The 26,642-nt window shown below is 48.5% G+C and overlaps 1 protein-coding gene across 2 annotated transcripts in view; it reads right to left on the bottom strand.

The window, feature by feature from the left end:
• Positions 1-5,468: 5,468 nt before the first annotated feature.
• Snx31 (sorting nexin 31) overlaps positions 5,469-26,642 on the bottom strand; it is a 40,052-nt gene continuing 18,878 nt past the window's right edge. Inside the window, exons 9-14 of one of the 2 annotated variants that reach the window (XM_040730590.1) lie at positions 24,116-24,208; positions 22,055-22,258; positions 20,145-20,258; positions 16,430-16,507; positions 10,786-10,842; positions 5,469-6,646 (exon numbers count right to left, since the gene is read on the bottom strand). In XM_040730590.1, coding sequence (XP_040586524.1) covers positions 6,557-6,646; positions 10,786-10,842; positions 16,430-16,507; positions 20,145-20,258; positions 22,055-22,258; positions 24,116-24,208 — 636 coding nt within the window. In that variant the 3' untranslated portion in view covers positions 5,469-6,556. The remainder of the gene's footprint in view (positions 6,647-10,785; positions 10,843-16,429; positions 16,508-20,144; positions 20,259-22,054; positions 22,259-24,115; positions 24,209-26,642) is intronic. The other variant, XM_040730591.1, reaches the window with a different exon arrangement.

Here is a 26,642-nt window from a genome sequence, read left to right on the forward strand (position 1 = left end):
GGAGAGGGAGGCATGCTCCTGAAAAGAGTAGGTCCCACAGGTCTCTAACCAACTGTAAATCAGGTTGTCAGGTGTGAAGGTTCCTTGGTTCCCAGAACCTCAGATGAATAAGCCACTGAACACCATACTATCGCATTCATTCATTTTTGCCAAACTTGAATCCATCCCCGTCCCCCCAAATCTTTGAAACACACAAACCACAAGAAAATATATATGCCAGGCAGCATCTTTGCAAAACTGAGAGAAAATTCAAAAGTCAAGAGAACAGAAACCAGAGCTGTAGAAAGTGTCTCAAGCCAAACTTTCAAGATAAGACCTCTCTCCCTTATTAATTACAAAATAAACCTCTTGGGACTTGATTTTTCTTTTTAATTACAAAAATATAGCTGGAACCCTGGGAGAGGAATGTTGTTTTCCGTTGCTACACCAGAACCATGCAGAACCATCCCAGCTTCACCACAGAGGAAACGATTCCACAGGAACACAGTGTCTGACTAATGAGCGTCCCTCCCACGGCTACACAACCGCCTCCATGAGCAGTTCCTTCTGGGACGGTTTAAGCCAACGCCCTGCAAATCCTGTACAGGTGATTTGTGAGACACTGGGCTGTGGGGGTGGGAACTATTGTACGTGCTGATAAGATAAAAGATCTGTTATGCAATTGTGCCAGCTGCTCAGGAAGTGAGGGTTTAGAAGGGAGTTGTTGGAGGAGCAATAACTAACTACCGGCTGGCAAGAATGCACCAAATACCACCAAACCTGCTGACCTGAGTTCAGTCCCCAGGACTCACGCGGTGCCGGGAAAGAACCAAGTCCCACGAACTGTCTCTGAAAAGTTGTGATGCACACATGTGAGCACCTGCCTACACACACAAGATAGACAGACAGATAGATAGATAGATAGATAGATAGATAGATAGATAGATAGATGATTGATAGATAGGTAGATGGATGGATGGGTGATAGGAGATAGGTAGATAGAAGATAGATAGATAGATAGATAGATAGATAGATAGATAGATAGATAGGGGGAGTGGATAGATAGATGGATGGATGGATGGATGGATGGATGGATGGATAGACAGACAGACAGACGGATGGATGGATCATAGGTGATAGATAGACATACTGATGATGATAGATACATAGATACATTTGTTACAAGGCATCCAGAATGAGAGGATCCTTAACAGCGAACACGGATGACTTTCAAAGAACCTCACAAATGTCACTGCATATCCATCCCTTTTGTAGCTCACAAGGAATGGTTAAGACACCAGTGAAAACTCACAGGGTTGGTTTGTATCATCTCCCAAATCCACAAGGTGAAACCTAGCAACCAGTGTGCCAGGGTCAAATGGTAAGGCGTTTAGGGAATGGTTAAATCACAAAGGCAGAATGTACATCTGGAAGAATCTGAGGCCCGAGTCCCTTCCTGCAGTCTCCTCTTCCTGCAGTCTCCTCGGCCATGTGAGGATGGGGAGCAGGTGCCTTCTGGGAGGCAAGGAGAACTCGCGGCAGATGGCAAACTGTTAGCAACTTTGTAAAGACCTTCCAGGCTTCCAGAGCTCTAAGAGGGACACATCTGTGTTTTGTAAATTATCCAGCCTCGGGGATTTTCTTATGTTAGAGAGAAACTTGCCAGCAAAGTACAGTTACACCTCAATAAAGACTGGGGCCCATATGAGACCTGAAAGCCACGTGCGTGGACTAACTGGTTATGGTGTTTTCTAACTTCACGCAGCACATTTCATTAGTGGGATGGCACAGCGTACTCACCTTTTCCTTGATGTGTCTTGGCTCTCTGAGGACAGGAATGAGGTTGCCCCCGAAGGCACGGAGTCTCCCACAGCCGCTCTCTCTGCTTGTCTGGTTGGCACTGCGCACACCACTCACGAGGCAGAGGGATAACTAAAAAGGCATTCGTGCCTCTGTCCTGAGTTGGTTGTGGTTTTTCCGCCATTTTGTATTGTAGGGTCCTTCTCTTCCGTGTTTTCTCACCAAAGCTTGAAGTCCGTCTGGTTTTCCACAAATTTAGACCATTTAACGTTCCTTAACCTCACTGTGGGGATGATCTTAGCAGCATTTCTAACTGGGACGTTGAACATAAAATCCGCCGCGCTGCTCACAAGAGAAGATGGTGGACACACGAGCCTCAGACCTGGGAGCAGAGCCCAGAGCAACGTCAGAGGGAGGCTGGAGCTTCAAGCCCCGAGCAGTCAACTGAAGAATGCATGAAGAAAATGTGGTATATTTACACAGTGGAGTACTGCTCAATGGTAAGAAATAATGACATCCTAAGATTCGCAGGAAAATGGACAGAAGTAGAAAAAAAAACATCCTGAGTTGAGGTAACCCAAAACCAGAAAGGCAAATACAGTATGTACGCATTCATAAGTGGATACTAGACATAAATCAAAAGATACCCAGCCTACAACCCACAAACCCAGAGAAGCCAGAACCCTCTTCCAGAAACAGATGGAAGCAGATGCAGAGATCCACAACTAACCAATGGGTCAAGCTCCTGGAGTACAATCAGTGAGGGAGGAGTGATAATATGAACAAAGGAGTCAAGACCATGATGGGGAAACCCACAGAATCAGCTCACCTGAGCTAGAGAGAGATCACTGCCTCAGGTCTGAAAAATGGGGAACCTGCATAAGACTGAACTAGACTCCCTTAATATAGATGACAATGCTGTGACTGGGACAATATATGAGGCCACTGGCAGTGGGTCCAGGATCTAACTCTAATGTACAGACTGACTTAGTGGAGCCCATTCTGTATAGAAAGACACCTTGCCCAGCCTAGACACAGGAGTGTGGGGTGGAGAGGTGCCTTGGTCCTGTCTCAACGAGATGATGGGACAGACTTAGTAGACTACCTAGGGGGAGGCCTCACCCTCTCCGAGGAGTAGATGGGAAGTGTGGACCATGACGTAGCAGTGAGCGGTGCCCCCTCTGCAGGCAGAGCCGGCCTGGCTCCCCTCCACAGGAGTCCTCGGCCTCAGACGATGGGGCTGACCTCAGTTCAGTCAGTGCCCCCCCCCCGTTTTTTCTTTTTTGCCCCAATTAAGCCTTTGTAGTTATTTTGCAATGTAAACCAAAAATTTAAAGAATGCATCTGAGCACGGCGGTACACACCTTTAATTTCAGCACTGGGAGGCAGAGGCAGGAGGATTTCTGTGAGTGCAAGGTCAAGTTGGTCTATATAGAGAGCTCCAGGTCAGCCAGGGCTACATAGTGAGACTTGGTCTTAAAAAAAACAAAAACTTGGCTCTGCGTTGGTGGCGCACACCTTTAATCCCAGCACTCGGGAGGCAGAGGCAGGCGTATCTCTGTGAGTTCGAGACCAGCCTGGTATACCGAGCAAGTTCCAGGACAGCCTCCAAAGATACACAGAGAAACCCTGTCTCCAAAAACCAACAAAGCAAAACAAAACTTGGTCTTAAAAAGGGGGGGGGGGGTCCTAGATCCAGATGAGCTATTGAATAATGTAGACATGTAGTTATGTCAGGAGGAAAAATGGCTGATGGGGACCTTTTTTAAAACAGGAACAATTGTCCCCGGGGATCCACGGAGGCTAACCTCCACAGATGCTAATGCCCTTTGTGGGAAATGCCTCTGCCAATCCATGAAACCTTCACGTAGCCTCCACATATGTTAAACTTCCTCTGGGGCACACATCATACCCAGCACAAAGCAAACACAATCAGAAAGCCCCCCCCCGCACTGCACTTAGGGAACAATGCTGAAAAAAAAAAAGTGAAGCCTATACATGCTCAGGACCCGTGCCGCCTCGATGGATGAAGGTGGAGAGGCCGCTAAATCCACGCTGCAGTCTACGGATCCAGACCTCAAGAAAGGCATATGCCGCAAAGGCCCAAAGCCTTCCTGAGTGTAAGCTGTAGCCTACCTTAGAAGGCGCTGCAGCATGGACTGGTGACCCCATGGTGGGCGGGAGTCTCTGTACGGCTGAGATGGTGGGGGCTCGCTCGATAGCTCTCCCAGGCCTGCAGGGGGCTGACCACTCCAGCGGTTGTGAATGCAGACTCAAGACCCGATGACCAAGTCTTTAGGTTCTGAAGCCCACTGAAGTCCCAGAGGCTGGGATGGGAATGTTGTGTGATGCTTCTGGTTTTGTCCTCCTCAAGAGGCAGGCGCTGCACGCAGGTGCACGCAGCAGCTCGGGGTAGTAACTGTACACAGAGGCTGGGCTCCCACCACTGGGGAGCTAGCTGCCAGGAAGCTACTATGCTATGCAGATGGTACTGTTTCTCTAACCCGTTATGCACTGCCCTAACTTAAAACTATGCGTGCAGCCAAACAGAAACCCTGTCTCGAAAACAAACAAACAAACAAACAAACCAAACCAACTAACCAAACAAACAAAACCCCATGCAATGCTTTGTTTGAGATGGGGGGCTTGCTGTGTCACCCAGGCTGGCCTTGAACTTGTGACCCTTGTGCCTCAGCCTCCCCGGTACTGGGACTACAGACAGGCACCACATGTCCAGCCTTCACCTGAAGCTCCACCAGCGTAGAGCAGCTTTGACCATTGCCTAAGTCCTGGTCTCTTTCCCATGCTGACTCACCTTCCCTTTTGCTAATGGTCCCCTACCCCACTCCCTATTCTCCCCCCAGGGTCTCTCTTGGGGCTTGCCCGAGAGCCCCAGCTGCCCTTGGTGCTCAGTCACTACACGTTCTTTAGGAAAACTTACTCTCACGCGTCAAATTGGACACAGAATGGGCATCAGATAATTTTCTTTTTAACCTACAAAGGCAGTCATCACATATGTTCAGTCTTCTAATCCCAGCACAAAACTTTTTGTTCCCGGTTGTTACTATTCAGGCATGTGTCCTGACCTGCCCTTGGGGTCCTGACAGGACACGCCCTCAGCTGCAGCCACCAAGAGCGCCACCTGTGCCTATTCACTGTGTTCCCTTTTCAAAGGGCCCCGCCCACCTCCCATCCTTCTCTCTCTCTCTCTCCCTGTCTCTGTCTCTGCATGTCTCTTCCCCTCCCCCCACCCTCTTTTCTCCTTCCTGCTGCTCCTGTCTCTGGAGGCTGGTCTCCCTCCTTCCCTTTCTCTTTTTTATAATCCCTTTCCCAAAAAACAAAACAAACAAACAAAAAACCTCTGCTTGAGTTCCATCACATGGCTTCTTTCATGTGTTGCCTGTCTTAAATTATAACACCTGTGTCTGAGATGGCCCTGTACACCGTGTGTAGGTTAAGATGGATCCTGACGACTTTCAAGTTATGGAAATAGCACAGCCACTTTGATCAGACCCTCTGGTGACCCCAACACACTAATCCGCCCAGCGGGGTGATTTGAGATCCCACTACAGCCTGGAACACAAACTCAAACCCTTAACCAGAAAGCATTGGTTTCTATATATTACAGGGCCCTTATGGAGTCTACATTAAAACACACACACATACAATTTTCATCAGCAAACTTCATATTCATCAGATGTTACATTTATTTCACAATTAGCTAACTCAGAAAAGAACATTAGAATATTACACTCCTACCTAGTTGTTTTTTGCATATTTATCTTTCCCTCTTTATGTTGCTCTTAATTCCATCACAATTATGTTCATTAATGTCGTACACCAGAAGCTATATAAGGAAAAATATTGTGGAAAATATACACATTTGTATAGCTAAGCGATTTATATTAGATGTCCCTGCAGGACTTTATCGATATCCAAGAGAAAAATATTCCAGTTGGCATGATGATTACTGGGTAGAATTCAATTTTATTTGGGTTTAGTTATGTGTGTATGTGTGCCACGTATGTGTGGGTACCAGAGGAGGCCAGAAGAGGGCATCGGAACCTCTGGAGCTGACACATGTGCATTATGGGAATCAAACCCAGGTCCTCTGCAAAGGCATCAAGTGTTCTTAACCACTGAGTCATTTCTCCAGGCCAAGAATCCAATCTAAGAGTGGAATACAATCTCTGTGAGTTCGAGGCCAGCCTGTTCTACAGGGAGTTCCAGGACTGCTATACAGAGGACCATTATCTCAAAAGAATATTTTAATTAAAAAATAAGAGTGAATACAACCATACAGTAAGAGGATTTAGGCCAAGGCAGCTATGACTCAGGTTCATCTGTGTTAGTAGACTCGGGAGTAGGTGAGGAAGTGGATCAGAATTTTACCCTCTCTTCTTGCTCTCTGGATAAATAACGGGAGCCATATTTTCCTGAGCTGGTGGCTCTGGCTCCGTGCCAAATGCATCCGTACAGTTTAGAACAAGCTTTCTATCCCTGCGATATCAGAACATACAAAAGGTCACGGAGCCGAATGCACATGTGCCCTAGTGGGAAAACAGAATAAACCGTCCGTTGGTGGATTTGAACCTGCCACCTGCCACTTAAGCCAACGCTAGAGCTTTGGCTCCTACGCGGTTTTAATCCTGAGCGCTTCAGAGGGCTACGGGTGAGACTGATGAACACAGGTACCTCCATGTCAAAGGAAGTGACCCCCAGCTCTGGCACTGTCTTAAGACATAGTCCTGAAGATGTGTTGAAAGACGAGACCCCTTCAGAGACCTCCTTCCGTCAGGGTCCCCCAGACACATCCGTCTTCAGCGGTCTTCATGTTGCTTTTTCTCAGAAAATTAAAATAGTTTTTCTGCAGGAAAACAGAGAGGTCAGAAGTGTATACTAGAGGAAGAAATATCCTTAACGGCAACAAGAAAACCTCGAGGAGGCTGAAATAGTATCAAAGGAGCAGCAAACAGTTACATCTGTCTTAGCAAGAGTGACCTTAAAAGGTGCCTTAATCCTGCACTGGGGTAGGGCTGAGGACGGCGCCCCCTGCTGGCCTGCGCAGGAAGCGCTCTAGGCTCTGGGGTCACCCAGCCAACACTGCCCGTTCCTGCCACTCGTCCAGAGCGGTGAATTCCAGTTCTTCACCCCATTCGCTTGTGCACAGAAGCACAGGCTTTTGAGAATATCGTGCAAGGCATTTAAAGAACGTATTTGCCTTCAGCACTTAGTGATCTCTCAAAGCAAGTGTGTGTGTGTGTGTGTGTGTGTGTGTGTGTGTGTGGTGTGTGTGTGGGTATGTGTGTGTGTGTGGTGTGTATGTATGTATATGGGGTGTGTGTATGGTGTGTGTGTATGTATGTGGTGTGTGTGTATGTGGGGTGTGTGGGGGTATGTATATAGGGTGTGTATGTGTGTGTATGATGTGTGTGGGTGTGTGTATATGTATATGGGAGTGTGGGTGTGACATGTGTGTGTGGGGGTGGGGAGATGGGTGTGTTTGGTATGTATGTGTATGCCTGTGTGTATATGTCTGCGTGTGACTGTGTGTGTATGTGTGTGTCCAGAGGTTGGCATCAGATGTTTTCCTCACTCTCCACTTTATCTTCTGAGTGGGGTCTCTCGTTGACCCTGAAGGAAGCCCCTGGGGTCCCCGTGAGGGTTTGACTCCAAGTGCTGGGATCACATGTGCTCACTACCCTGCTGGGATCACATGTGCTCACTACCCTGCTGGGATCACATGTGCACACTACCCTGCTGGGATCACATGTACTCACTACCCTGCTGGGATCCCATGTACTCACTACCCTGCTGGGATCCCATGTGCTCACTACCCTGCTGGGATCACATGTGCTCACTACCCTGCTGGGATCACACGTGTACTCACTACCCTGCTGGGATCACATGTACTCACTACCCTGCTGGGATCCCATGTGCTCACTACCCTGCTGGGATCACATGTACTCACTACCCTGCTGGGATCACATGTGCTCACTACCCTGCTGGGATCACATGTGCTCACTACCCTGCTGGGATCACATGTGCTCACTACCCTGCTGGGATCACACATGTACACACTACCCTGCTGGGATCACACATGTGCTCACTACCCTGCTGGGATCACACATGTGCTCACTACCCTGCTGGGATCCCATGTACTCACTACCCTGCTGGGATCACACATGTGCTCACTACCCTGCTGGGATCCCATGTACTCACTACCCTGCTGGGATCACATGTGCTCACTACCCTGCTGGGATCACACATGTGCTCACTACCCTGCTGGGATCCCATGTACTCACTACCCTGCTGGGATCACATGTGCACACTACCCTGCTGGGATCACACGTGTACTCACTACCCTGCTGGGATCACATGTGCTCACTACCCTGCTGGGATCACATGTACTCACTACCCTGCTGGGATCACATGTACTCACTACCCTGCTGGGATCACACATGTGCTCACTACCCTGCTGGGATCCCATGTACTCACTACCCTGCTGGGATCACACATGTGCTCACTACCCTGCTGGGATCCCATGTACTCACTACCCTGCTGGGATCACATGTGCACACTACCCTGCTGGGATCACACGTGTACTCACTACCCTGCTGGGATCACACATGTGCTCACTACCCTGTGGGATCACATGTGCTCATTACCCTGCTGGGATCACACATGTGCTCACTACCCTGCTGGGATCACACATGTACTCACTACCCTGCTGGGATCACACGTGTACTCACTACCCTGCTGGGATCACACATGTGCTCACTACCCTGCTGGGATCACACGTGTACTCACTACCCTGCCAGGATCCCATGTGCTCACTACCCTGCTGGGATCACACATGTACTCACTACCCTGCTGGGATCACATGTACTCACTACCCTGCTGGGATCACACGTGTGCTCACTACCCTGCTGGGATCACATGTGCTCACTACCCTGCTGGGATCACACGTGTACTCATTACCCTGCTGGGATCACATGTACTCACTACCCTGCTGAGATCACACATGTGCTCACTACCCTGCTGGGATCACATGTGCTCATTACCCTGCTGGGATCACATGTGCACACTACCCTGTGGGATCACATGTGCTCACTACCCTGCTGGGATCACATGTGCTCACTACCCTGCTGGGATCACACGTGTACTCATTACCCTGCTGGGATCACATGTACTCACTACCCTGCTGGGATCACACATGTACTCACTACCCTGCTGGGATCACATGTGCTCACTACCCTGCTGGGATCACATGTGCTCACTACCCTGTGGGATCACATGTGCTCACTACCCTGCTGGGATCACATGTGCTCATTACCCTGCTGGGATCACATGTGCACACTACCCTGTGGGATCACATGTACACTCCCAGCTTTTGCACGGTCCTCTTATTTGCACAGCAGGAGCTTACAGGCTGAGCTAACTCCTCAGCCCCAACCAAACCAGACTCTCTGGGGGTGGGGCCAGCCGTCACCGGTTTTCAGAACGCTCCAGAAGATTGATCCCGATGTGCAGCCGAGGCCGAGATCCCAGGGCCTGACTGACTGTCAGTGTGCAGAGGAAATGGGTGAACTCAAATGCTGGGCTGGAGATCACCACAGTTTGCAGGTAAAGAAAGTGCCGATCGGTGTGCTGAGTCTCACTAGGGTACCTGTGATGAAGGCAATTTTTCAAGGCCTTCACCCTACTCTTGCTACACCAGTCTTTGCAATAAGGCCTGGGATCAGCCCTGTAGGACACACCCCAGGAGTGCCTGGCGCACACTTAGAGTTTGGGTCTGTCTGGACACACACAGGGCAAAAGTGACAAGTTAGGTAGCTAGGGGGCTATTACAAAAGAGAAAGGTTGTGTATAAAAGGTTTTTTTTTACATTAAAAAGTCCATTTTTAGTGTGTATGTGATATGTGTATGGTGTATGTGTGTGTATATGTCTGCCTGTGTATATGCATGTGTATGTGTGTATTGGTGTGTGTATATGTGTGTATGTGTGTGGTGTGTGTGCACACGTATGCATGCTTGTATAGGTGTGTGCGTGTGTCTCAGTGTGTGTGCAAGCTCGCAAACTCGTGTGTGCAGATGTCTCTGTGTGCTCGAGCTCGCACACGTGTGCACAGGTGTGCGCGTGTCTCAGTGTGTGCAAGATTGCACACTCTGGTGTGCGTGCAGGTGTGCATGCGGAGGTCACCTGTCAGTTCTCTCCCTCAGCTGCGGGACCCAAGGATGGGACTCTGGTCATGAGGCTGGAGCGTCAGGCACTTTTAACCCTCTCACCACCAGCCGCGTGTTATTTTCCAAGCTCAATGCACCTCCTGCATTTACATACTTAAGTGTGTATTTCTATATGAGGCACCTGTATACACACACCAGACCCTGTAACAGGTGCAGTAAATTGCTACTCATAGGGGGCCTTTATCTCATTTACCTACACTGGAATTCGGATACCGAAGGAAGGGTTTCCCGGTAACTAAGGACACAGTTCTGGGGTCAGAGGCCCTGCTTTCTTCCACCACTGATTACCGATCACCTTCTGGGCATGTTACTTAACCTCTCTGTTTCCTAGGTTCCTCAGTGGATTTGCAGCTTGCAAGAGGATGTAAACATTAGCTTACAGGACCGTGAGCCTTTCCTGCCCCACAAAACTAACACACGGGAAAACCTACAAACCTAAAAGCGACTTTGCACTGCAGAAATCCACTGAGACTGAAGCACACAGATTAAACCAAACCCCAAATCTGTAACTGGAAAGAGGATTTTCCACGAACGCACCAGACGAAGAAGAAAATGACAAAGGAATTTTGTTTCCCCTGTCTGAGCTGAGCTGATGAGACAGGCGGGTCCGGGGCTGGCCTGCATCACCCCGTCTGCACAGGGGCTTCTAAGAAGCAGCCAGCTATCAAGCATGCTCGAACGCCAAGGACTTGCTCACAGCAGAGTGGGGGAAAGGCATCCCAATTATACCACACGGATGGTGTCATTTTACTCACAGACCTGGCTCGGTTGGGCCGGCTGCTTCTTACTTCTGCCTTGTTCTGGAACCTCGATCTGCTAAATAGGTTAGCAAAATGTCAGTGCAGCCCAGCGAAGCCAGCACACGAACAATCCATCAGCTGAGATGTCTGTCTCCCCGACCACAGGTCTAACACTGGTGTCTGCCTATTCCTACTGATCCTTCAGCTTCTGGCCAGCAGACACGGCTGCCTGGGATCTGCACACCGGGCTCGCATCTGCACCCTTGCCTGGCACCTGCACCCCTGCCTGGCACCTGCACCCCTGCCCGGCACCTGCACACCTACATGGCATCTGTCCACCCGCCTCAAATCTGCTTGCCCGCCCTTCCCGTGGCAGGAAGGAAATCACCCAAGTGACAGCGAGCTTCAGGTCTAACACTGGTGGCTGCCTATGGAACCTGTAATTTAACACAGCTTTTGAAAGGATTTTACGGGAAATAAAACGAACTACTAAATCCTGGGCTCATCCACGCAGCACGAATGCATGCCCCGAAGCGAAGCCACACGGGGCTTTGCACAGTCAGAAGGCATCATTAATCAAATCGGAACCAGAAAAAAAAGGCATCGTTAATCAAGTCAGACCCAGACTACAGCTCACTGAGCTGGGACTCTCCCCTGCTGCTTAAGGCACACAGTTAGGGGCCCAGAGGAGGCAGGTGGCAATCTGAGCTGAGGTCAGGGTTTGCAATGGTAATAGTAATAGTTAATACATTGTTACTTGTAGATTGTGCTCGTGCTCCGTCTTGTGCGAAGGCATATATATATATATATATATATATATATATATATATATATATATTCTACAAGTGGGGCTACATCCTGAACCCTTAGCTGTTATTTTCTCTATAATTTTATTTGTGTGTGTGTGTGTGTGTGTGTGTGTGTGTGTGTGTGTGTGTGGTGTGTGTGTTCCATAGCATACACATGGACATCAGAGGACAGCCCTGAGGAGTCATTTATTTCTCTGCTTCCAACATGCGGGTCCCAGTGATGGAACTCAAGTTGCTAGGTCTGGCGGCCAACACCTTTACTCGCTGGGACATCGTGCTGGCCTAAATCCCTGAGCTTTTCTGAGACACGGTCTTGCTGTTTAACTCAGGCTGGTCTATACTCTGCATAGGTCAGGTCGACCTGAAACTTTCCATCCTCCTGCCTGAGCCTCCTGAATCCAGCGATCTCAGCCCTGTACCACCACACCTGGCATTTCGGGGGTTCTCAAGGTTGCACAACATTTGATGGAGAGGGGGAGGTGGTTAAAACGTATGAACGAGTGCTAGGCTCCCAAGGACTGCCGTGAGGGAGGTGGTGTATAACAGGGTAACCTTCATCAGGGAGACATGAAGCCACAGAGACCAGTCAAGACCAGGTGAGAAGGCCCGGCATTGGTGGCGCACGCCTTTAATCCCAGCACTCGGGAGGCAGAGGCAGGCAGATCTCTGTGAGTTCGAGGCCAGCCTGGTCTACAGAGCAAGTTCCAGGACAGCTTCCAAAACAATACAGAGAAACCCTATCTCGAAAAATAAAACAAAAAAACAAAGAAACAACAAAAACAAAAAAACAAAAGCAGCAAATGTTAGAGAAAATCTCAGGCCTGTGTATAGGAAGAGAGCTTTAAGAATGCTGTATCCACATACACACAACACACACTCACACACACACACTCACTACCTCTCTGGTTTATAATTAATATTGACTTTAAAAGTCTAACTAAATGGGACTGGAGAGTTGGTTTAAAGCACCTGTTGCTCTTGCAGGAGACCTGAGTTCAAGCTCATCACCATCCGGTGGCTCGTGGTCATCCACAACCCCAGGTCCAGGGTGTCCAATGCCTTTGTCTGACCTCCACGGGGACCAGACAGCCATGGGGTACACATACACACATGCATACAGGCAACACACCCATACACGTAAAACAAAACAAATACATCTTTTAAATTTTCTAAGTATTTCTTGTGAGTGTACGTTTACACGGTTCTTCACTGGTAATTGTTTGACTCAAATTTTCATTTCTCTGTGGTCCTAACACCTGGGAGGGTGAAACAGGAGAATTGCTCTAAGTTCAAGTCTAGCCTGGGGTACAGAGCAAGACTCTGTCTGAAAAATAAAAGAATGGTCTCTTATAACCAGCACTTCGAGGTTCACTTTTGCTTTGGGTTTGTGTACGTCTGCTATGTGTGCACGCACACTCACACGTGTGTGCACGCCCAAAGCTGACACACACGGTCTTTCTCAATAGCGCCCCACAGTCTATACTGACGCAGGGTCTCCGGCTGAACATGGAGCTTGCCGTTTTGGCTAGTCTGAGCTCGCTCTGAGGATTCCTGCCTCCACCTCCTAGGCTGGGATCGGAGGGCTGCCATGCCCGGCCAGCCTTTTCCATGGGGGCTGGTCGTCTGAACTCGTGGACTCGTCTTCCTATTCCAGGCCTTACTTTTGAAATCGTTAACACACACTAATAAGAAATCGTTGCATGTTCTAACAAGACCAACACACGCTAACAAATTTTGGTTTGACACCAAACGTCTTCACCCTTCCATTCTAAGTGGGAAAACCCTGTCAGTGTTCCCGGGGACTGTCAGCGTTAACCATGGGGCTCTGCTGGTTAAAGTTCTCCAGGGTTTTCCCCTTTGCCCAAGATTCTTCCTGATTGCCAGACCTTTGGACCCAGAATCCGCCTCACTGAGCAGACCTGTCTGCCTTAGTCCACAGAGTTCTGTAAGCAGTGTGTGCTCTTCCCAAGTGTGTGTTTGCCCGGAAAACAGGCGAATGCCTGGGTCTCGAATTCACACTGCCACTTTAAGCCGCAAAATGACTGTGGCCCACTGTCCTCCGTGAGTTCACAGGGCTCAGTCAGGCTGCCCGGGGACTCCTTTTAGTTGAGGCTTTGTGAAACGTGGTTTGCCTCTGAAGGTGGTGTCTTTCCAAGAACCAGAATAAGCCGTAAACAAGTAAATAAAATAAAAGACGGGATCTCAGCAATGAAAACCTGTCGGCTAAAGCGCCCCGATTCCCTGATTCTGGTGTTGTTCGCAGGAAAGAAAAAAAAAAAAAGGTAAGTTTCAAGTGGCCGTGCAAACAAACCACAGGCGTGTGGTGGGGTTGGTTTTTACTGAGCTGGTTCCTCGCTATTCACTGTCCAAGTACTTCCTGTATCAAGTGGGCCCTGTCTTATTCTTCTACATCTGAGGTCAGCATCTCTTTTTTAAAAAGCCTCCTCCAGTTAATTACTTCTCGTTCCTCTTTTATACAGCATAATCATCGAAGCCCAGGGGAGACTGCTGTGCCTAAGAGGGTGGGTTTTATGATCCGTCTCACAAAGAAAGAGTCTCTTTCATCCCCCACTCTCCAGTACAACTTAAACTGTTCAATCACCGGGAGGCAGCGGATTTGTTTGCCCTAAAAAGATATTTTTGGATCCAGAAGAGAAATTAAGTCCAAAGCACAACTGGTTTGTTAGGGGCAGAGAAAAAGCTGTAAAGATTCATGGTAAAGATGCCACTCATCCACTTATAAAGAATTAAATCTAGCCGGGCGGTGGCGGCGTACACCTTTAATCCCAGCACTCGGGAGGCAGAGGCAGGCGGGTCTCTGTGAGTTCGAGGCCAGCCTGGTCTACAGAGAGAGTTCCAGGACAGCTAGAGCTGTTACACAGAGAAACTCTGTCTTGAAATACAAAAACAAAACAAACAAACAAAAAGCAAAGAAAAAAGAATTAAATATAAATAAAAGCATTAGGGAAAGTATTCTAGTGTTTTCTGTTGTGATTTTAAAGATGGATGTATGGGCCTAAAATGGCTCAGTATTAAAAACGCTTGTTGCTCTTGAAGAGGAATGGGGTTCAGTTCCCAGCACCCACACACAAACATCTGGGACTCCAGTTCCATAGGATTTGATGACCTGTTTTGGCCTCCATGGGCCCCAGGCAGTCACATGATGCACATACATACATACATGTAGGCAAAACACTCACATAAAACAAATACATCCTGCCGGGCGTTGGTGGCACATGCCTTTAATCCCAGCACTCGGGAGGCAGAGGCAGGCGGATCTCTGTGAGTTCGAGGCCAGCCTGGTCTACAAGAGCTAGTTCCAGGACAGCCTCCAAAGCCACAGAGAAACCCTGTCTCGAAAAACCAAAAAAAAAAAAAAAAAAAAAAAACCAAAAAAAAAAAAAAACAAATACATCTTTTTTTTAAGGATCAATATAACCTTCTGTAAAAATACTAGATTTACCAACACACAAATGTCCGTCAACCTGTCCTATCTTATTCGGAACACGGTTACATAGTAATGATAAGATAATCAGAAAAGTCTAGGGTCACAGATGTGTTTTTGTTTTGTCTTAAAGCATATGCACCAAGCCTTTCTAAGTTACTAGGCCTTCGATGGAAATACACAGATCAGAAAAATAGAGTTCATCTGGAGAAACAAACAGAAAACAACTGTCCCGAGACTTTCTTCCACCCTGTGGCTTCCTGCTTGGTAGATGGGAGGTGTCAATGAGCAATGGGTTCCTTCCGGAGAAAATTCTAGAGATTGCTGAAGATCACCCCTGCTGTGTTAAAGATCCCCTCAAAATCCTGGCTTAACAGGAGGTGGGGAGGGGAAGAGGTCTTAATGAGGAGGGCATAGTAGAACATACTTGATGTGAATACGGGAATAAAGGTGCAAGCCAGGATTCAGGGGAGGGGGTTGGGTGGATAAAGAAAAATGAAGAAAGAAAAAACTTTTATGAAACTCACAACCTTTTTTTTTGGTTGTTGTTGTTTGTTTTTTGTTTTGTAGACAGGGTTTCTTTATGTTGCCTTGGCTGTCCTGGAACTCACTCCATAGACCAGGCCAAACTGGCCTTGAACTCACAGAGATCCACCCAAGTACTGGGATTAAAGTCATGCGCCACCACTGCCCAGCCAAAACTCACAACTTCTTCCAAGCTAGTTAAAAATATATAATTCGAAGACGAAAGGGCATTTGGGTGGAGATTATCCTGCGTAGGTGGACAATGCCTTTCTGGAAGACCCCTGGGTAATTTGCTACTTGAAAATCTCAGTGAGGAATACATGGTTCCCCATGAGATTGGCTAGAAGGTCCCTGAAGGCACCCAAAACAGCCTAGGGTATTGCCATTGCTCCTGGATGCTCACCATATGTAGATGGCATGACCATATTGCTAAGGACCCAACACACTTTGGTTGCAGGACATAGAGAAACCAAAACTTCCTCCCCACTGTAGAGACGCTAGGGGGAGAAAAGCCATCAGGAGGTGGACCTCGCTTGCTATAAAACGGAACTTGCGTGCCCACTGGTACAATAGTGACTTGAAGGTTATGGGGTAAGTGAACTGCGTTCTGATTGAATTTCAGGCCTGCTCTACAGGGTGGAATAAATCTCCTTTCACTGCTCACTACTGTTGTCTATTTAAAGTGGCCCAGGCAGTGTGTAAGAGCGGCCAGGACCCAGGCTCTGCCCAACAACTCGGCTAACACAGTCAGATGCTAACACAGTCAGATGCTAACACAGTCAGATGCTAACACAGTCAGATGCTAATACAGTCAGATGCTAACTTCCGGGTGAATTCGGTCTACACGAGTTAACACACACACAAGCCTGTCTCAGAGTCCTTACCATTTCTGGGTTCTCCTCAGCGAGCTTCACCAACTTCTCCGAGACCATCTTCTTCAGGCAGCTACTCAGGAAAAAAGCCTACAAAACCGGGAAATAGAGATTGCTCTTAGGTCAGGCGTTGGTGGCGTTCGCCTTTGGTCCCGGCACTCGGGAGGCAGAGGCAGGAGGATCTCTGTGAGTTTGAAGTCAGCCTGGTCTAGTGAGTTCCAGGCCAGTCAGGGCTTCATAAATGAGACCCAGTCTCAAACAAACAAACAAATGAAAAAAAAAAAAAACTTGGAGCCAGTCTTTAAAACAACAAAACCTGCCCTCAGCTCAAGGTTCTCTTTCTCCTTCCCCCACTGCGTAACGGAGGCTAAAACTCACCAGCACAGTTTAAAGAATTCTGTCTAACTTTCATTCACCGGCTTAACATGCAAGGAGCAGTCAAGCAAGCTTTCTCAGTTTCGACAATGTAGTGACAGCACATTTTAGAGACAGACGGGTAAACAGGCCACAATCTCATTCCTAACCACTTCCCCTCCTAATCCCCTCTTCTGCTCCATATTTCTACCGTTCTATGAGCAGCTCGTGTTTCATAAGCAACAAACCTCTCACAGCAGTCATCATATAAATAAACCCTCCATGTAATGTCATAATAGTTATTGAGGAGCCCCTTGTTAGGCACAACTACTAACTTGCCTATTTAGAAGGGGATATTAAAACATTTGCTTTTGCTTTGTTTTCAAGACAGGGTTTCCTCTGTGTAGCCCTGTGTAGACCCGACTGGCTGGCCTCAAACTCAAGAGGTCTGCCTGCCTCTGCCTCCCAAGTGCAGGCGCCCCCACCCCGACCTTACAGAAGCACTTTCTAACTTTCTCTTTATTTATTCTTTGTGTCTTTCTCATCATGCATCTCCATCCTCTCCATCCCCTGATATTTACCCTCTGCCCTTGTAACCTCCCCCCCCCCAATAAAATAAAGTAAACTTTAAGAGGGGGGGAAAAAAGAAGGAAAAAATCTCATCATGGAAGCTATAGTTTTGACACAGCGAGACACACAGTAAATACTTTACTCGCTTTTTTTTTTTCCGGGAGATAGGGTTTCTCTATATTGTTTTGGAGGCTGTCCTGGAACTCACTCGGGCTTGGCCTCGAACTCACAGAGATCCGCCTGCCTCTGCCTCCCGAGTGCTGGGATTAAAGGCTTGCGCCACCAACGCCTGGCCAGTAAATGCTTTTATCCATGTATCTTTACTTGCAAGTGTTTGTTACAAAGAGTCATTGGTCTGGTTCGAGGCCTCTGGTTTCTGCTACACTATAGGTGCTGGGCCCTCACCGGGTGTCCTCTGGGATATCCTGCTGTTGTCCTGTGTAGTGGAGACCCTGCAGCTTTGGGTCTGCAGGACCGGTCCCTTCACATGCTCCAGCAGCCCTTGGGCATCCATCAACACGGTTCATCCTCCAAAGGAAGTAAGATCTTACTAGAAACCTTTTTTTTAAAAGTGGTTACTGCACCTGTGTGTGGTGGCTTAAACACATCAGCTGCTGCTTGGATGGAAAAATTGTAGCAAAAATCCAACTGCACAGCGCTCTGAGGAGAGTCCGAATGAAGGAGACTTCAAGTCCCTGCTTTCCCGTCTGCCTGCAAATTGCACGAAACTTTCTACAGTCTCACTAAGGATGCTTCAAACTGAAGGAGACTACTGCGCTGCACAGTTTTACGACAACTTGACACAAGCTGGAGTCATCAGAGCCCCGGGGTGAGAAAATGCCTAAGGGGGGGGGGGGGGACCAGCCCATGGTGGTGGTCCTGGGTTCTATAAGGAAGCAGGCTGAGCAAGCCATGGGGAGCGAGTCAGTAAGCATCATGTACGGCCTCTGCATCAGCTCCTGCCTCCTGCTAGGTTCCTGTCCTGACTTCCCTCAGTGATGGACAGTGATATGGAAGGGTACCAAATAAACCCTTTCCTCCCAAGTGGCTTTAGGACATGGTGTTTCACCACAGCAATAACAACGCTAACTAGGACGCCCCAAGGACCTTCCACTTAGGATTGTGGTTTAGTGCTTTTTTGCTTTCAGAGGGCAAGACACCATGACCACATCTGTATTAGAGACGGCTTTTGGTGTCCAGAAACCAACATTCTCTGTGGAACTAAGCAGGACTCAATTGAATACAACATCAATTTTTTATTGATGTTTTTATTAGGATTTAGAAGACCTGGAGTTGCTTACTTATTTTTAGGAGTTACACTTTTTATTTGTGTACATGGGTTTTTGCCTCAAAGGCCAGAAGAGGGTGTTGGATCTCCTGGGACTGGAGTTACAGGTGATTGTGGGCCATCACATATAGCTGGAAACTGAACCCTGGTCCTTTGCAAGAGCAGCCAGCGCCCTTAACTGCTGAGCCATCTCTCCAGCCCTTTATTTTTTTAATTAAAAGTCATTTTCACTTGGAGTAATGATTCTAACTTGAAATAGCTAAGATAGGGTTTTTGTTAGTGATCATTTCTTTTACTTTTGGGGTGGGGGGTCTGTCTTCTGTTTTCCTCAGACACTTCCAATCCGGGTGTTAGGTGTCTAACAGCAGCTGCTCTTTCTTCTCTCCTAAGAGGCCCTGGTTTTGTTTTGGGGTTGTTTGCTGTAACTCAATCATGAATTCTGTTCCTCCCTCGATAGCTTCTTGGTTCCTAGCTCCTTTGCAGCTAGGATTTGTTGTTGTGGGTTCTGGTGTAGCCAGTGAGACAAAGGGAAAGCCTCCTGGGAACTGTTTACTGATTGGGTAAGAGAGGCAATATTTATTTCTTTTTTCTTTATTCTTCTCTCTTATTTCCTGATCACATCTTCCCCTCCCCCCTCCCCTCTCAGTCCCTCCCCTGCACCTCCTCTCTCCTCCAGATCCACTCAGTTTCCCTTCAGCAAAGGACAGGCCTCCCAGGATGCTAACCAAACATGACATCAAGCTACAATTAGACTAGGTGCATCCCCTCAAATTAAGGCTAGATGAGGCAAACCCAGAAGGAGGGGAAGGGTCTCCAAAGCAGGCCAAACAGCCAGAAACAGCCCCCGCTCCCACCGTTAGGAGCCCACAAGAACACCACGCTATACAACCATGACATACATGCAGGGGACCTAGGGCAAACCCATATAAATCATCTTCTCGAGAAAAGCCAAGGGAATGTCGGAGACGTCAATCACCTGTTTTCAGTGCTCTCATTAAGATAATAAACATCTGTATGGTCTAAGCAAGGGATGAGGAAAAAGAAAATCCATCCCACTCAGGGCTTGTTTTCCTGTTCTTTTTGTGTGGCCTCAGGCTAGCTTCAGGCAGGGGATTGTGGGAACCAGGAGGGTCCAGCGTGAGGCAGGGGAATCCCTGGAGGTGTGACCCTCAAGCTCACATCGGGACCCGCCCCGTCTCTCTTCCCGACACTGGACCTGAGATAGTTTGGTCCACCATGTTTCTGCCTTTGTCTCGTCACGGGTGATGGCACCAGGAGACCACACAGCCTGCGGAACCGAGAGCTGAAACGAGCCTTCTCCTTTGAGCTCCCCATCTCAACTCAGAGCTGGCTATCACACTAAATTCTTTGAACCCGTGGCCATGGTGACCAGGAAAACAAAACAAAACAAAAACAAAGTATTTCAGACCAATGCCAGGGAAGGACCCCCCACCCCCGCCCCTGCTCTAGCCAGCCGGTCAGTGCTTCAGCGCAAACTGTTTTCCGAGAACTCACCTGTTTGGTGTACACAACAAACCACTGCTGCCGACTGTCTTCACTGTACTGAAATCTCAGCTCTAGGTTCTGGTTGAGAGTCCGCTGGGGCCCGTCTGTATCCAGCAGAGAGCCCTGCAGAGGCAAAGGCATCGTCAGAGCCCCCTGGAACCTACTGGGCCTGATATCAGAAAGCAACCATTAATTTCCCCAAAGGCTGTCCCCCAGGGGGCAAAGGGAGGAAATGGCTCCGGAAGTGTTAGAGGAAGTACCGGTCTACAGGAAGAAACAGAATGGATGTAGCCCAGGCTAGGCGGCTGAAGGGAGACTTCCTGGAAGGAAGGGCATGTGAGGAGTAGTTTGTTGTGGTGGCTTTGTTTTGTGAGAAGGGAGGGTGGCGATGATTCCTGGTAGAATAAAGAGTGAGGTCAAACCTTTGGAGCATGAAGAAGGCTGGCAGGTTGCAGACTCTGTGAGGAAAAGGGTGTGGCTTGAGGGCGGGTGAGGAGGAGGCCCAGAGAGCCAGACTAGAGGGGGTTCAGAAGGCTGTGGGTTGTGTACACAGCATCTCTCCCTGTTTCTCCTGGTGACGGGGACTCAAGCGTCCTCAGGAGACCCATCTCTTCCACTGTGGGCTGTCTCTGAGGAACCCTCGGAGAGTGACGTCGGACAGAGGCGCACAGCCAAGCTCAGGTCAACGGCACAGATGCTCTGTGCCTTCTCATTGACTCAGAATCCAGACACCACGAGGTTCCTTCCCTTTTCCTTCAGACGCGTGAGGAGTCAACACTCGTCCTTCCAACGGGTCCATGTAGGCGTCTGCTCTGTGCACCTGTAACGGAGGCTACACCCCTCTGGGCGTGGCTTCAGGCAGAAAGAGAGGCGCTTGAGGTATGGCTTTCCTTTTCCTTTTCCTCTTTCTGTTGAGTCAGCAGATCCAGTAGGAAGAGCAGGGAGATGCTCCGGGGGTTCTTGGTATCTTTCTGTGCAATTGTTCCCCAATAAACACCCATTTATCGTTTAATCTTGGGTCTAGTGACGTCATTACATCAACGCCTCCACACTAGAGCAGAACGTATAGGTGTCTAGCGCTAGCTAACAAAGAGCTTGACTCCCGTGGCTTCATAGATACAGCTGAGGATGCCAGACTGCATCCCGAGGACACTGGACATTCCTTAAGAAGCTTGGCAAAGCTAGATGATAATGCGGTTTGACTCATGACCTAGGAACACGCGTCTCACAGCATCTGTGTGAGGAGCACACTGGGCAATAGCTGTTTTCGGATAATGCTGCAGAGAAAGTGAATAAATGAAGTAAGCCCTGTGATTACCCCACCCCTAAAGGAGTTTCTAGACATAGCCCAGGGTGGGAGAACCCAGAAGAAGACAGGGACCGGCTGAGGTGACAGGAGAGAGGTATAAAGTTGAGGTCAGAGCTTGCGGGCAGATCACCATGAGGGCCCTGTAAGGTGTTTTGATGAGAGATGTCCTTCTGTGTATATGTTTCTCTTATTGGTTGATGAGTAAAACACTGTTTGACCAATGAGGCAGGAAGATAGGCAGGACTTGGAGATGAGAAGGATTCTGGGAAACATAGGCAGAAACGGTCACCAGGTAGTGGAGGAAGGAGTAACAGGTCCGGACCTTTCTCCCGTGAGATAAGACCACGTGGAAATACTTAGATTAATAGAAATGGGCTAATAATTAAGACGGAGCTAGCCAGTAAGAAGCCCTAGTCACCGGCCAACAACTTTATAGTAATATAAGTCTCTGCATTTATTCGGGGCTCTCAAGGGCGGCGGGAGCTGGCGGGACAAAGAACCTCACATTGCGGTGTTTGGTTGGACAGTGATCCGAGCCCGTATGAAGGCCCGAGTCCCGCGCCTCCCCGAGGACGCTCTCAGAAGAAAACTCTAAATGACAGATACTCACAAGGAAAGTGACCTGCCAGCATTTTACTCTGCTCATCTGGAAAGTAACGTCCTGGGTCTGGCCATCGGGCAGGGTTACACAGCAGTTGACCTCATTGTTGCCGATGGAAAGTACAGCCCCGCAGGCGGGTTCCGGCTGGTTGCAGGTACAGGGATCCAGCTGAATGTAGCCGTAGTGCCGGACCTCCCGGGACAGCTCCAGAAACTATTCCAAGGTAGGGGTGGAGAGTACGGGAGAGGTCGCTCATTATCGTCAGTTACAGAGCTCACAGGGCGGAGGCTGCTGCTGGTGAAACCCACAGGGTGGGCTCGCAGCAAAGGCTCTGTCTCCAGAGCGGGGCTCTGAGCCACGCCTCCTCCCTCACTCTGACCCCCGGTCCTGCTCCTGTTTAGTACTTGGAGCCAACATACTTGGGTGAGAATGAAGACGGGGGTTGAGAAGACAGGAGAGTAGATGTGATTCTATCCCAGTCAGAAGTGTTTAGCCAGCGTACACATTTGTGTGCCTTGTGTGTGCCCGTAGAGGCCAGAAGAGGGCATCGCATCTCCTAGGGGAAGCTGTGAATGTCAGAACCAACACGCAAGGGCTGAGGGCCAAACCTGTGTATTCTGCAAGAGGAGTAAGTTCTCATCCCCACTGAGCCATCTCCCAGCACAATTCTTTTTCCCTTTTCTTTTAAATGTGAAATAAGGGCTGGGGTGGTTCAGAGGCAGAACACTTGCCTGTATACCAGGCCCGAGTTCAATCCCCAGCACCGAAGGAAGAAGGAAGGAAACCCTCTTAAAAATTCAATAAACGGTTTGCCGTTGTGGATTAGAAGAAGTGGAAGTATTTGACTCAAAGTAAAGCTACCTGTCGCAAAGCGGTTCACGAATAAGCAGTGTACTCAAAATGCTTGTTGGCACTGGCCATTCATGAGGAGGTGCTAACATTATACCTGGGGCCAGAGAGATGGCTCAGTGGTTAGGAGCACTTGCTGCTCTTACGGAGGGACAGGAGTTCAGTTCCCAGCACCCACACGAGGCAGCCCACGACTGTTTCACAGCTCCAAGGAATCTGACGCCCTCTTCTGGCCTCTGGGCGCACCTGCGCGCACGTGCGCGCACACATACGCACACAAATAAATAATAAAAAAAACAAATCTCTTACGTAAGATAAACTACCGTAAGAGGTCAACTCGACACACATAGCCATGGGTGGCATGTTGACTCATTTTCATTTGGAGATTCACAGATTCTTCTTTACAGAAACATATAATAGAGGCCGGGTGTGTGTGTGGCTCAGTGTGGTCACTTGCCTAGCATGTGTAAGGTCTCCAGCATGGCATTAGGGAACCTACTATCCCCGTAGCAACTTTGTACCTCTTTCACTGCAGCACAAAAAAAATATGACTTTAGACCTAAGTGAAAAGGCGTCGCTGTGTGCCAATAAAACTTTATTCGTAAGAACAGTGGGCCACAAGCCGTAGTTAGCTCACCTCTGATTTACATCAAGCTGCTTTGGGTCATCTCATTCATCTTCGGTTGGGCCTCCTTACACGTGTGCACACTGGTTGGGCCTCCTTACACGTGTGCACACTGGTTGGGTCTCCTTACACGTGTGCACACTGGTTGGGCCTCCTTACACGTGTGCACACTGGTTGGGTCTCCTTACACGTGTGCACACTGGTTGGGTCTCCTTACACCTGTGCCCATCGGTTGGGCCTCCTTACACGTGTGGACACGGTAACGTGTGCTGGCAACATGTTTGTCCCGTCACCACAAGTTCACACAGGAATAGGATGAGGAAGCAAAAATTAGGGGCAGTCCTGGGCCTTGTGGTGCACGCTGCCAAAGTGACGCATAGCCGTGAACGCCACTAGCAGCTTGGCTTCCGGTTAAAGGGAACTAAACGATAATACAATCGCAAAGGAGCACGTGGACAGGCAGACGGATGGACAGACAGACAGACAGACAGCCGAGTGAATGCGTGTTGTTGTGAATGATAGCGACAGCCAGATTCTAATGTGTGCTGGAGTCGCTTGCAAGGGACGGACGGCTCTTGGTACAATGCTTAACTCACCTTCGTTTGGTTCTCCTTCTCCCGGAGGGCCTTGAGTTCCTCCCTCTGAGCCTGTGTGGGCTTCACCCACTCTATTTCAAGGTCCTGTACTGCCTTAAAACAACATAATCATATGATTAGCAACCTTAGTAGAAATGAATTCACCTGTACAAAGGGTTAAGAAAAAAAACTAGACCTGAATGGATCTACACAATGATTTGACAGATTATAAAGACTGCTTTTTGGTTGTTTTGTGTTTTGACAGGGTATTCCTAAAATTTACTTTTATTTTCTGTGCATTGGTATTGTGCCTGCATGTGTGTCTGTGTGAGGATGTTGGGTCCCCTGGAACTGGAGTAACAGTGGTCAGCCATCGTGTGGGTGATGGGAATTGAACCAGGGTCCTCTAGGAGGAGCAGCCAGTGCTCTTAACCTCTGAGCCATCTCTCCAGCCCTGAGACCAGGTCTTAATATTGAGCACTCTTTCTGTAGCTAAGGCTGGCCTTAAACTCGTGACCCCCTTGACTCAGCCTCCCAAGTGCCTGGATTACCAGGATGTTCCCCCACAGCTGGCCGAGGTCAATTAAATGAGCAGATAGGACAAGAACTGATCTACAGTTGGGGACAATTTTAACACTTGGCAAAGAAAGTCAAAGCAACTTCAACATCGTCTAGTCAAATAACTCCCAAGAGATTAACACGTAAAGCTCTGTTAAAAGGCAGAGAAGGGGCACGAAAGGTGGCTCAACATTAACAGAGCGCGCCATCCTTTGGAGGACTAGCGTTCAGTTCCTGTCACCTGTGTGAGGTGGCGTGCAGCTACCTGGCTTCCTGTCACCTGTGTGAGGTGGCGCGTGGCTACCTGGCTTCCTGTCACCTGTGTCCCTGGCTACCTGTGACGCCAGTGCCAGGGACAACGCCTCTGGGCATCACAGGCACCTGTGCTTCCGCGCACAAACCCACACGGACACCTGTACACGCGTGATTTTAAGAAATGAATCTTTTTATTATTATTATTATCATTATAATTATTATTTTCGTTTTACGAGACAGGGTTTCTCTGTATTGTTTTGGAGGCTGTCGGTCCAGCCCGGCCTGGAACTCACAGAGATCCGCCTGCCTCTGCCTCCCGAGTGCTGGGATTAAAGGCGTGCGCCACCAACGCCCAGCAAGAAGTGAATCTTTTTTTAAAGTAGAAAATTAAAAATGAATATGGTGGGCGGTGTTGGAGCACGCCTTTGATCCCAGCACTCAGGAGGCAGAGGCAGGCGGATCTCTGTGAGTTCAAGACCAGCCTGGTCTACAGAGTGAGTTCCGGGACAGCCAGAGCTGTTACACAGAGAAACCCTGTGTCGAAAAAAACAAGAAACAAAACAAAACAAAAAGTTAAAAGAAATGAATCTGTTTATCTTGATGGAAGGACTATCTTTTTTAAAATAATGGTGGCAGAACGCAGAAATGATCATATGTAGTTACATGTAAGTACACATTTCTGTACACAAGACACAAGAAACAAAACTAAAAAGCAGGTACTTAATGGGACAGAGGGTTAACATTTATGGAAAAGAATAGGACAAATGTAAAAATCACCAGAAATGGACAGTAGATCAGTATTGACAGCTGACTAAAGGATTTCCAAATGGCAAATATGTACGTATACACAGAGTTTCTTGCTCTCAACTTGACAAGGCTAAAACACACAACTAGGGTTGACAGGGGTTTGGAGAAACAATGTGATATGCAACAAACTTCATTCACGTGGCTTTCTAGAGGTGATGTGGTAATACAAACCTAAAACCGTAAATACATCCATAAATATAAGGAACCTGACACAGTAATGCATGATTTAACCTCAGCACTCGGGAGGCAAAGGCAGCAGGGTCCTGTGAATTCAAAGCCAGTCTGGTCTACAGAGCACCTACAGTAAGATCCTGTCTTAAAGAAAAAGGTAAGTCTATCGACAAAGCTGTTACTGCTGTTGTACATAAAAAAAAAAGCAAGATAGCCGGGCGGTGGTGGCGCACGCCTTTAATCCCAGCATTCGGGAGGCAGAGGCAGGCAGATCTCTGTGAGTTCGAGGCCAGCCTGGTCTACAGAGCGAGTTCCAGGACAGCCTCCAAAGCCACAGAGAAACCCTGTCTCGAAAAACCAAAAAAAAAAAAAAAAAAAAAAAAAAAAGCAAGATAATTTAAGGGCTGGAGAGACGGCTCAGAGGGTAAGAGCGTTGGCAGCTCTTCCAGAGGTTCTGAGTTCAATTCCCAGAACCCACTACTGTCTGTGACTCCAATTCCAGGGGACCCGACACCCTCACACAGTCATATACGCAGGGCTGCAAAACACCAATGCACATAAAGTAAAAGTAAATACCTTTAAAAAAATTTTTTAAATGGGTCTCATGAATTCAAGGCTGGCCTTGAACTCTCACTTATGAAGCCAAAGATGACTTCAAGTTTCTGATCCTCCTGCCTCTGCCTCCCCAGCGCTGGGATTACAGGCGTGTGCCACACTACACCTGGCTCCTTTGCTTTTTCCCGTGTGTGAGTGTGTG

Source organism: Mesocricetus auratus, unplaced genomic scaffold (genome assembly GCF_017639785.1).
Source record: "Mesocricetus auratus isolate SY011 unplaced genomic scaffold, BCM_Maur_2.0 Super-Scaffold_100023, whole genome shotgun sequence".
NCBI lineage: Eukaryota > Metazoa > Chordata > Mammalia > Rodentia > Cricetidae > Mesocricetus > Mesocricetus auratus.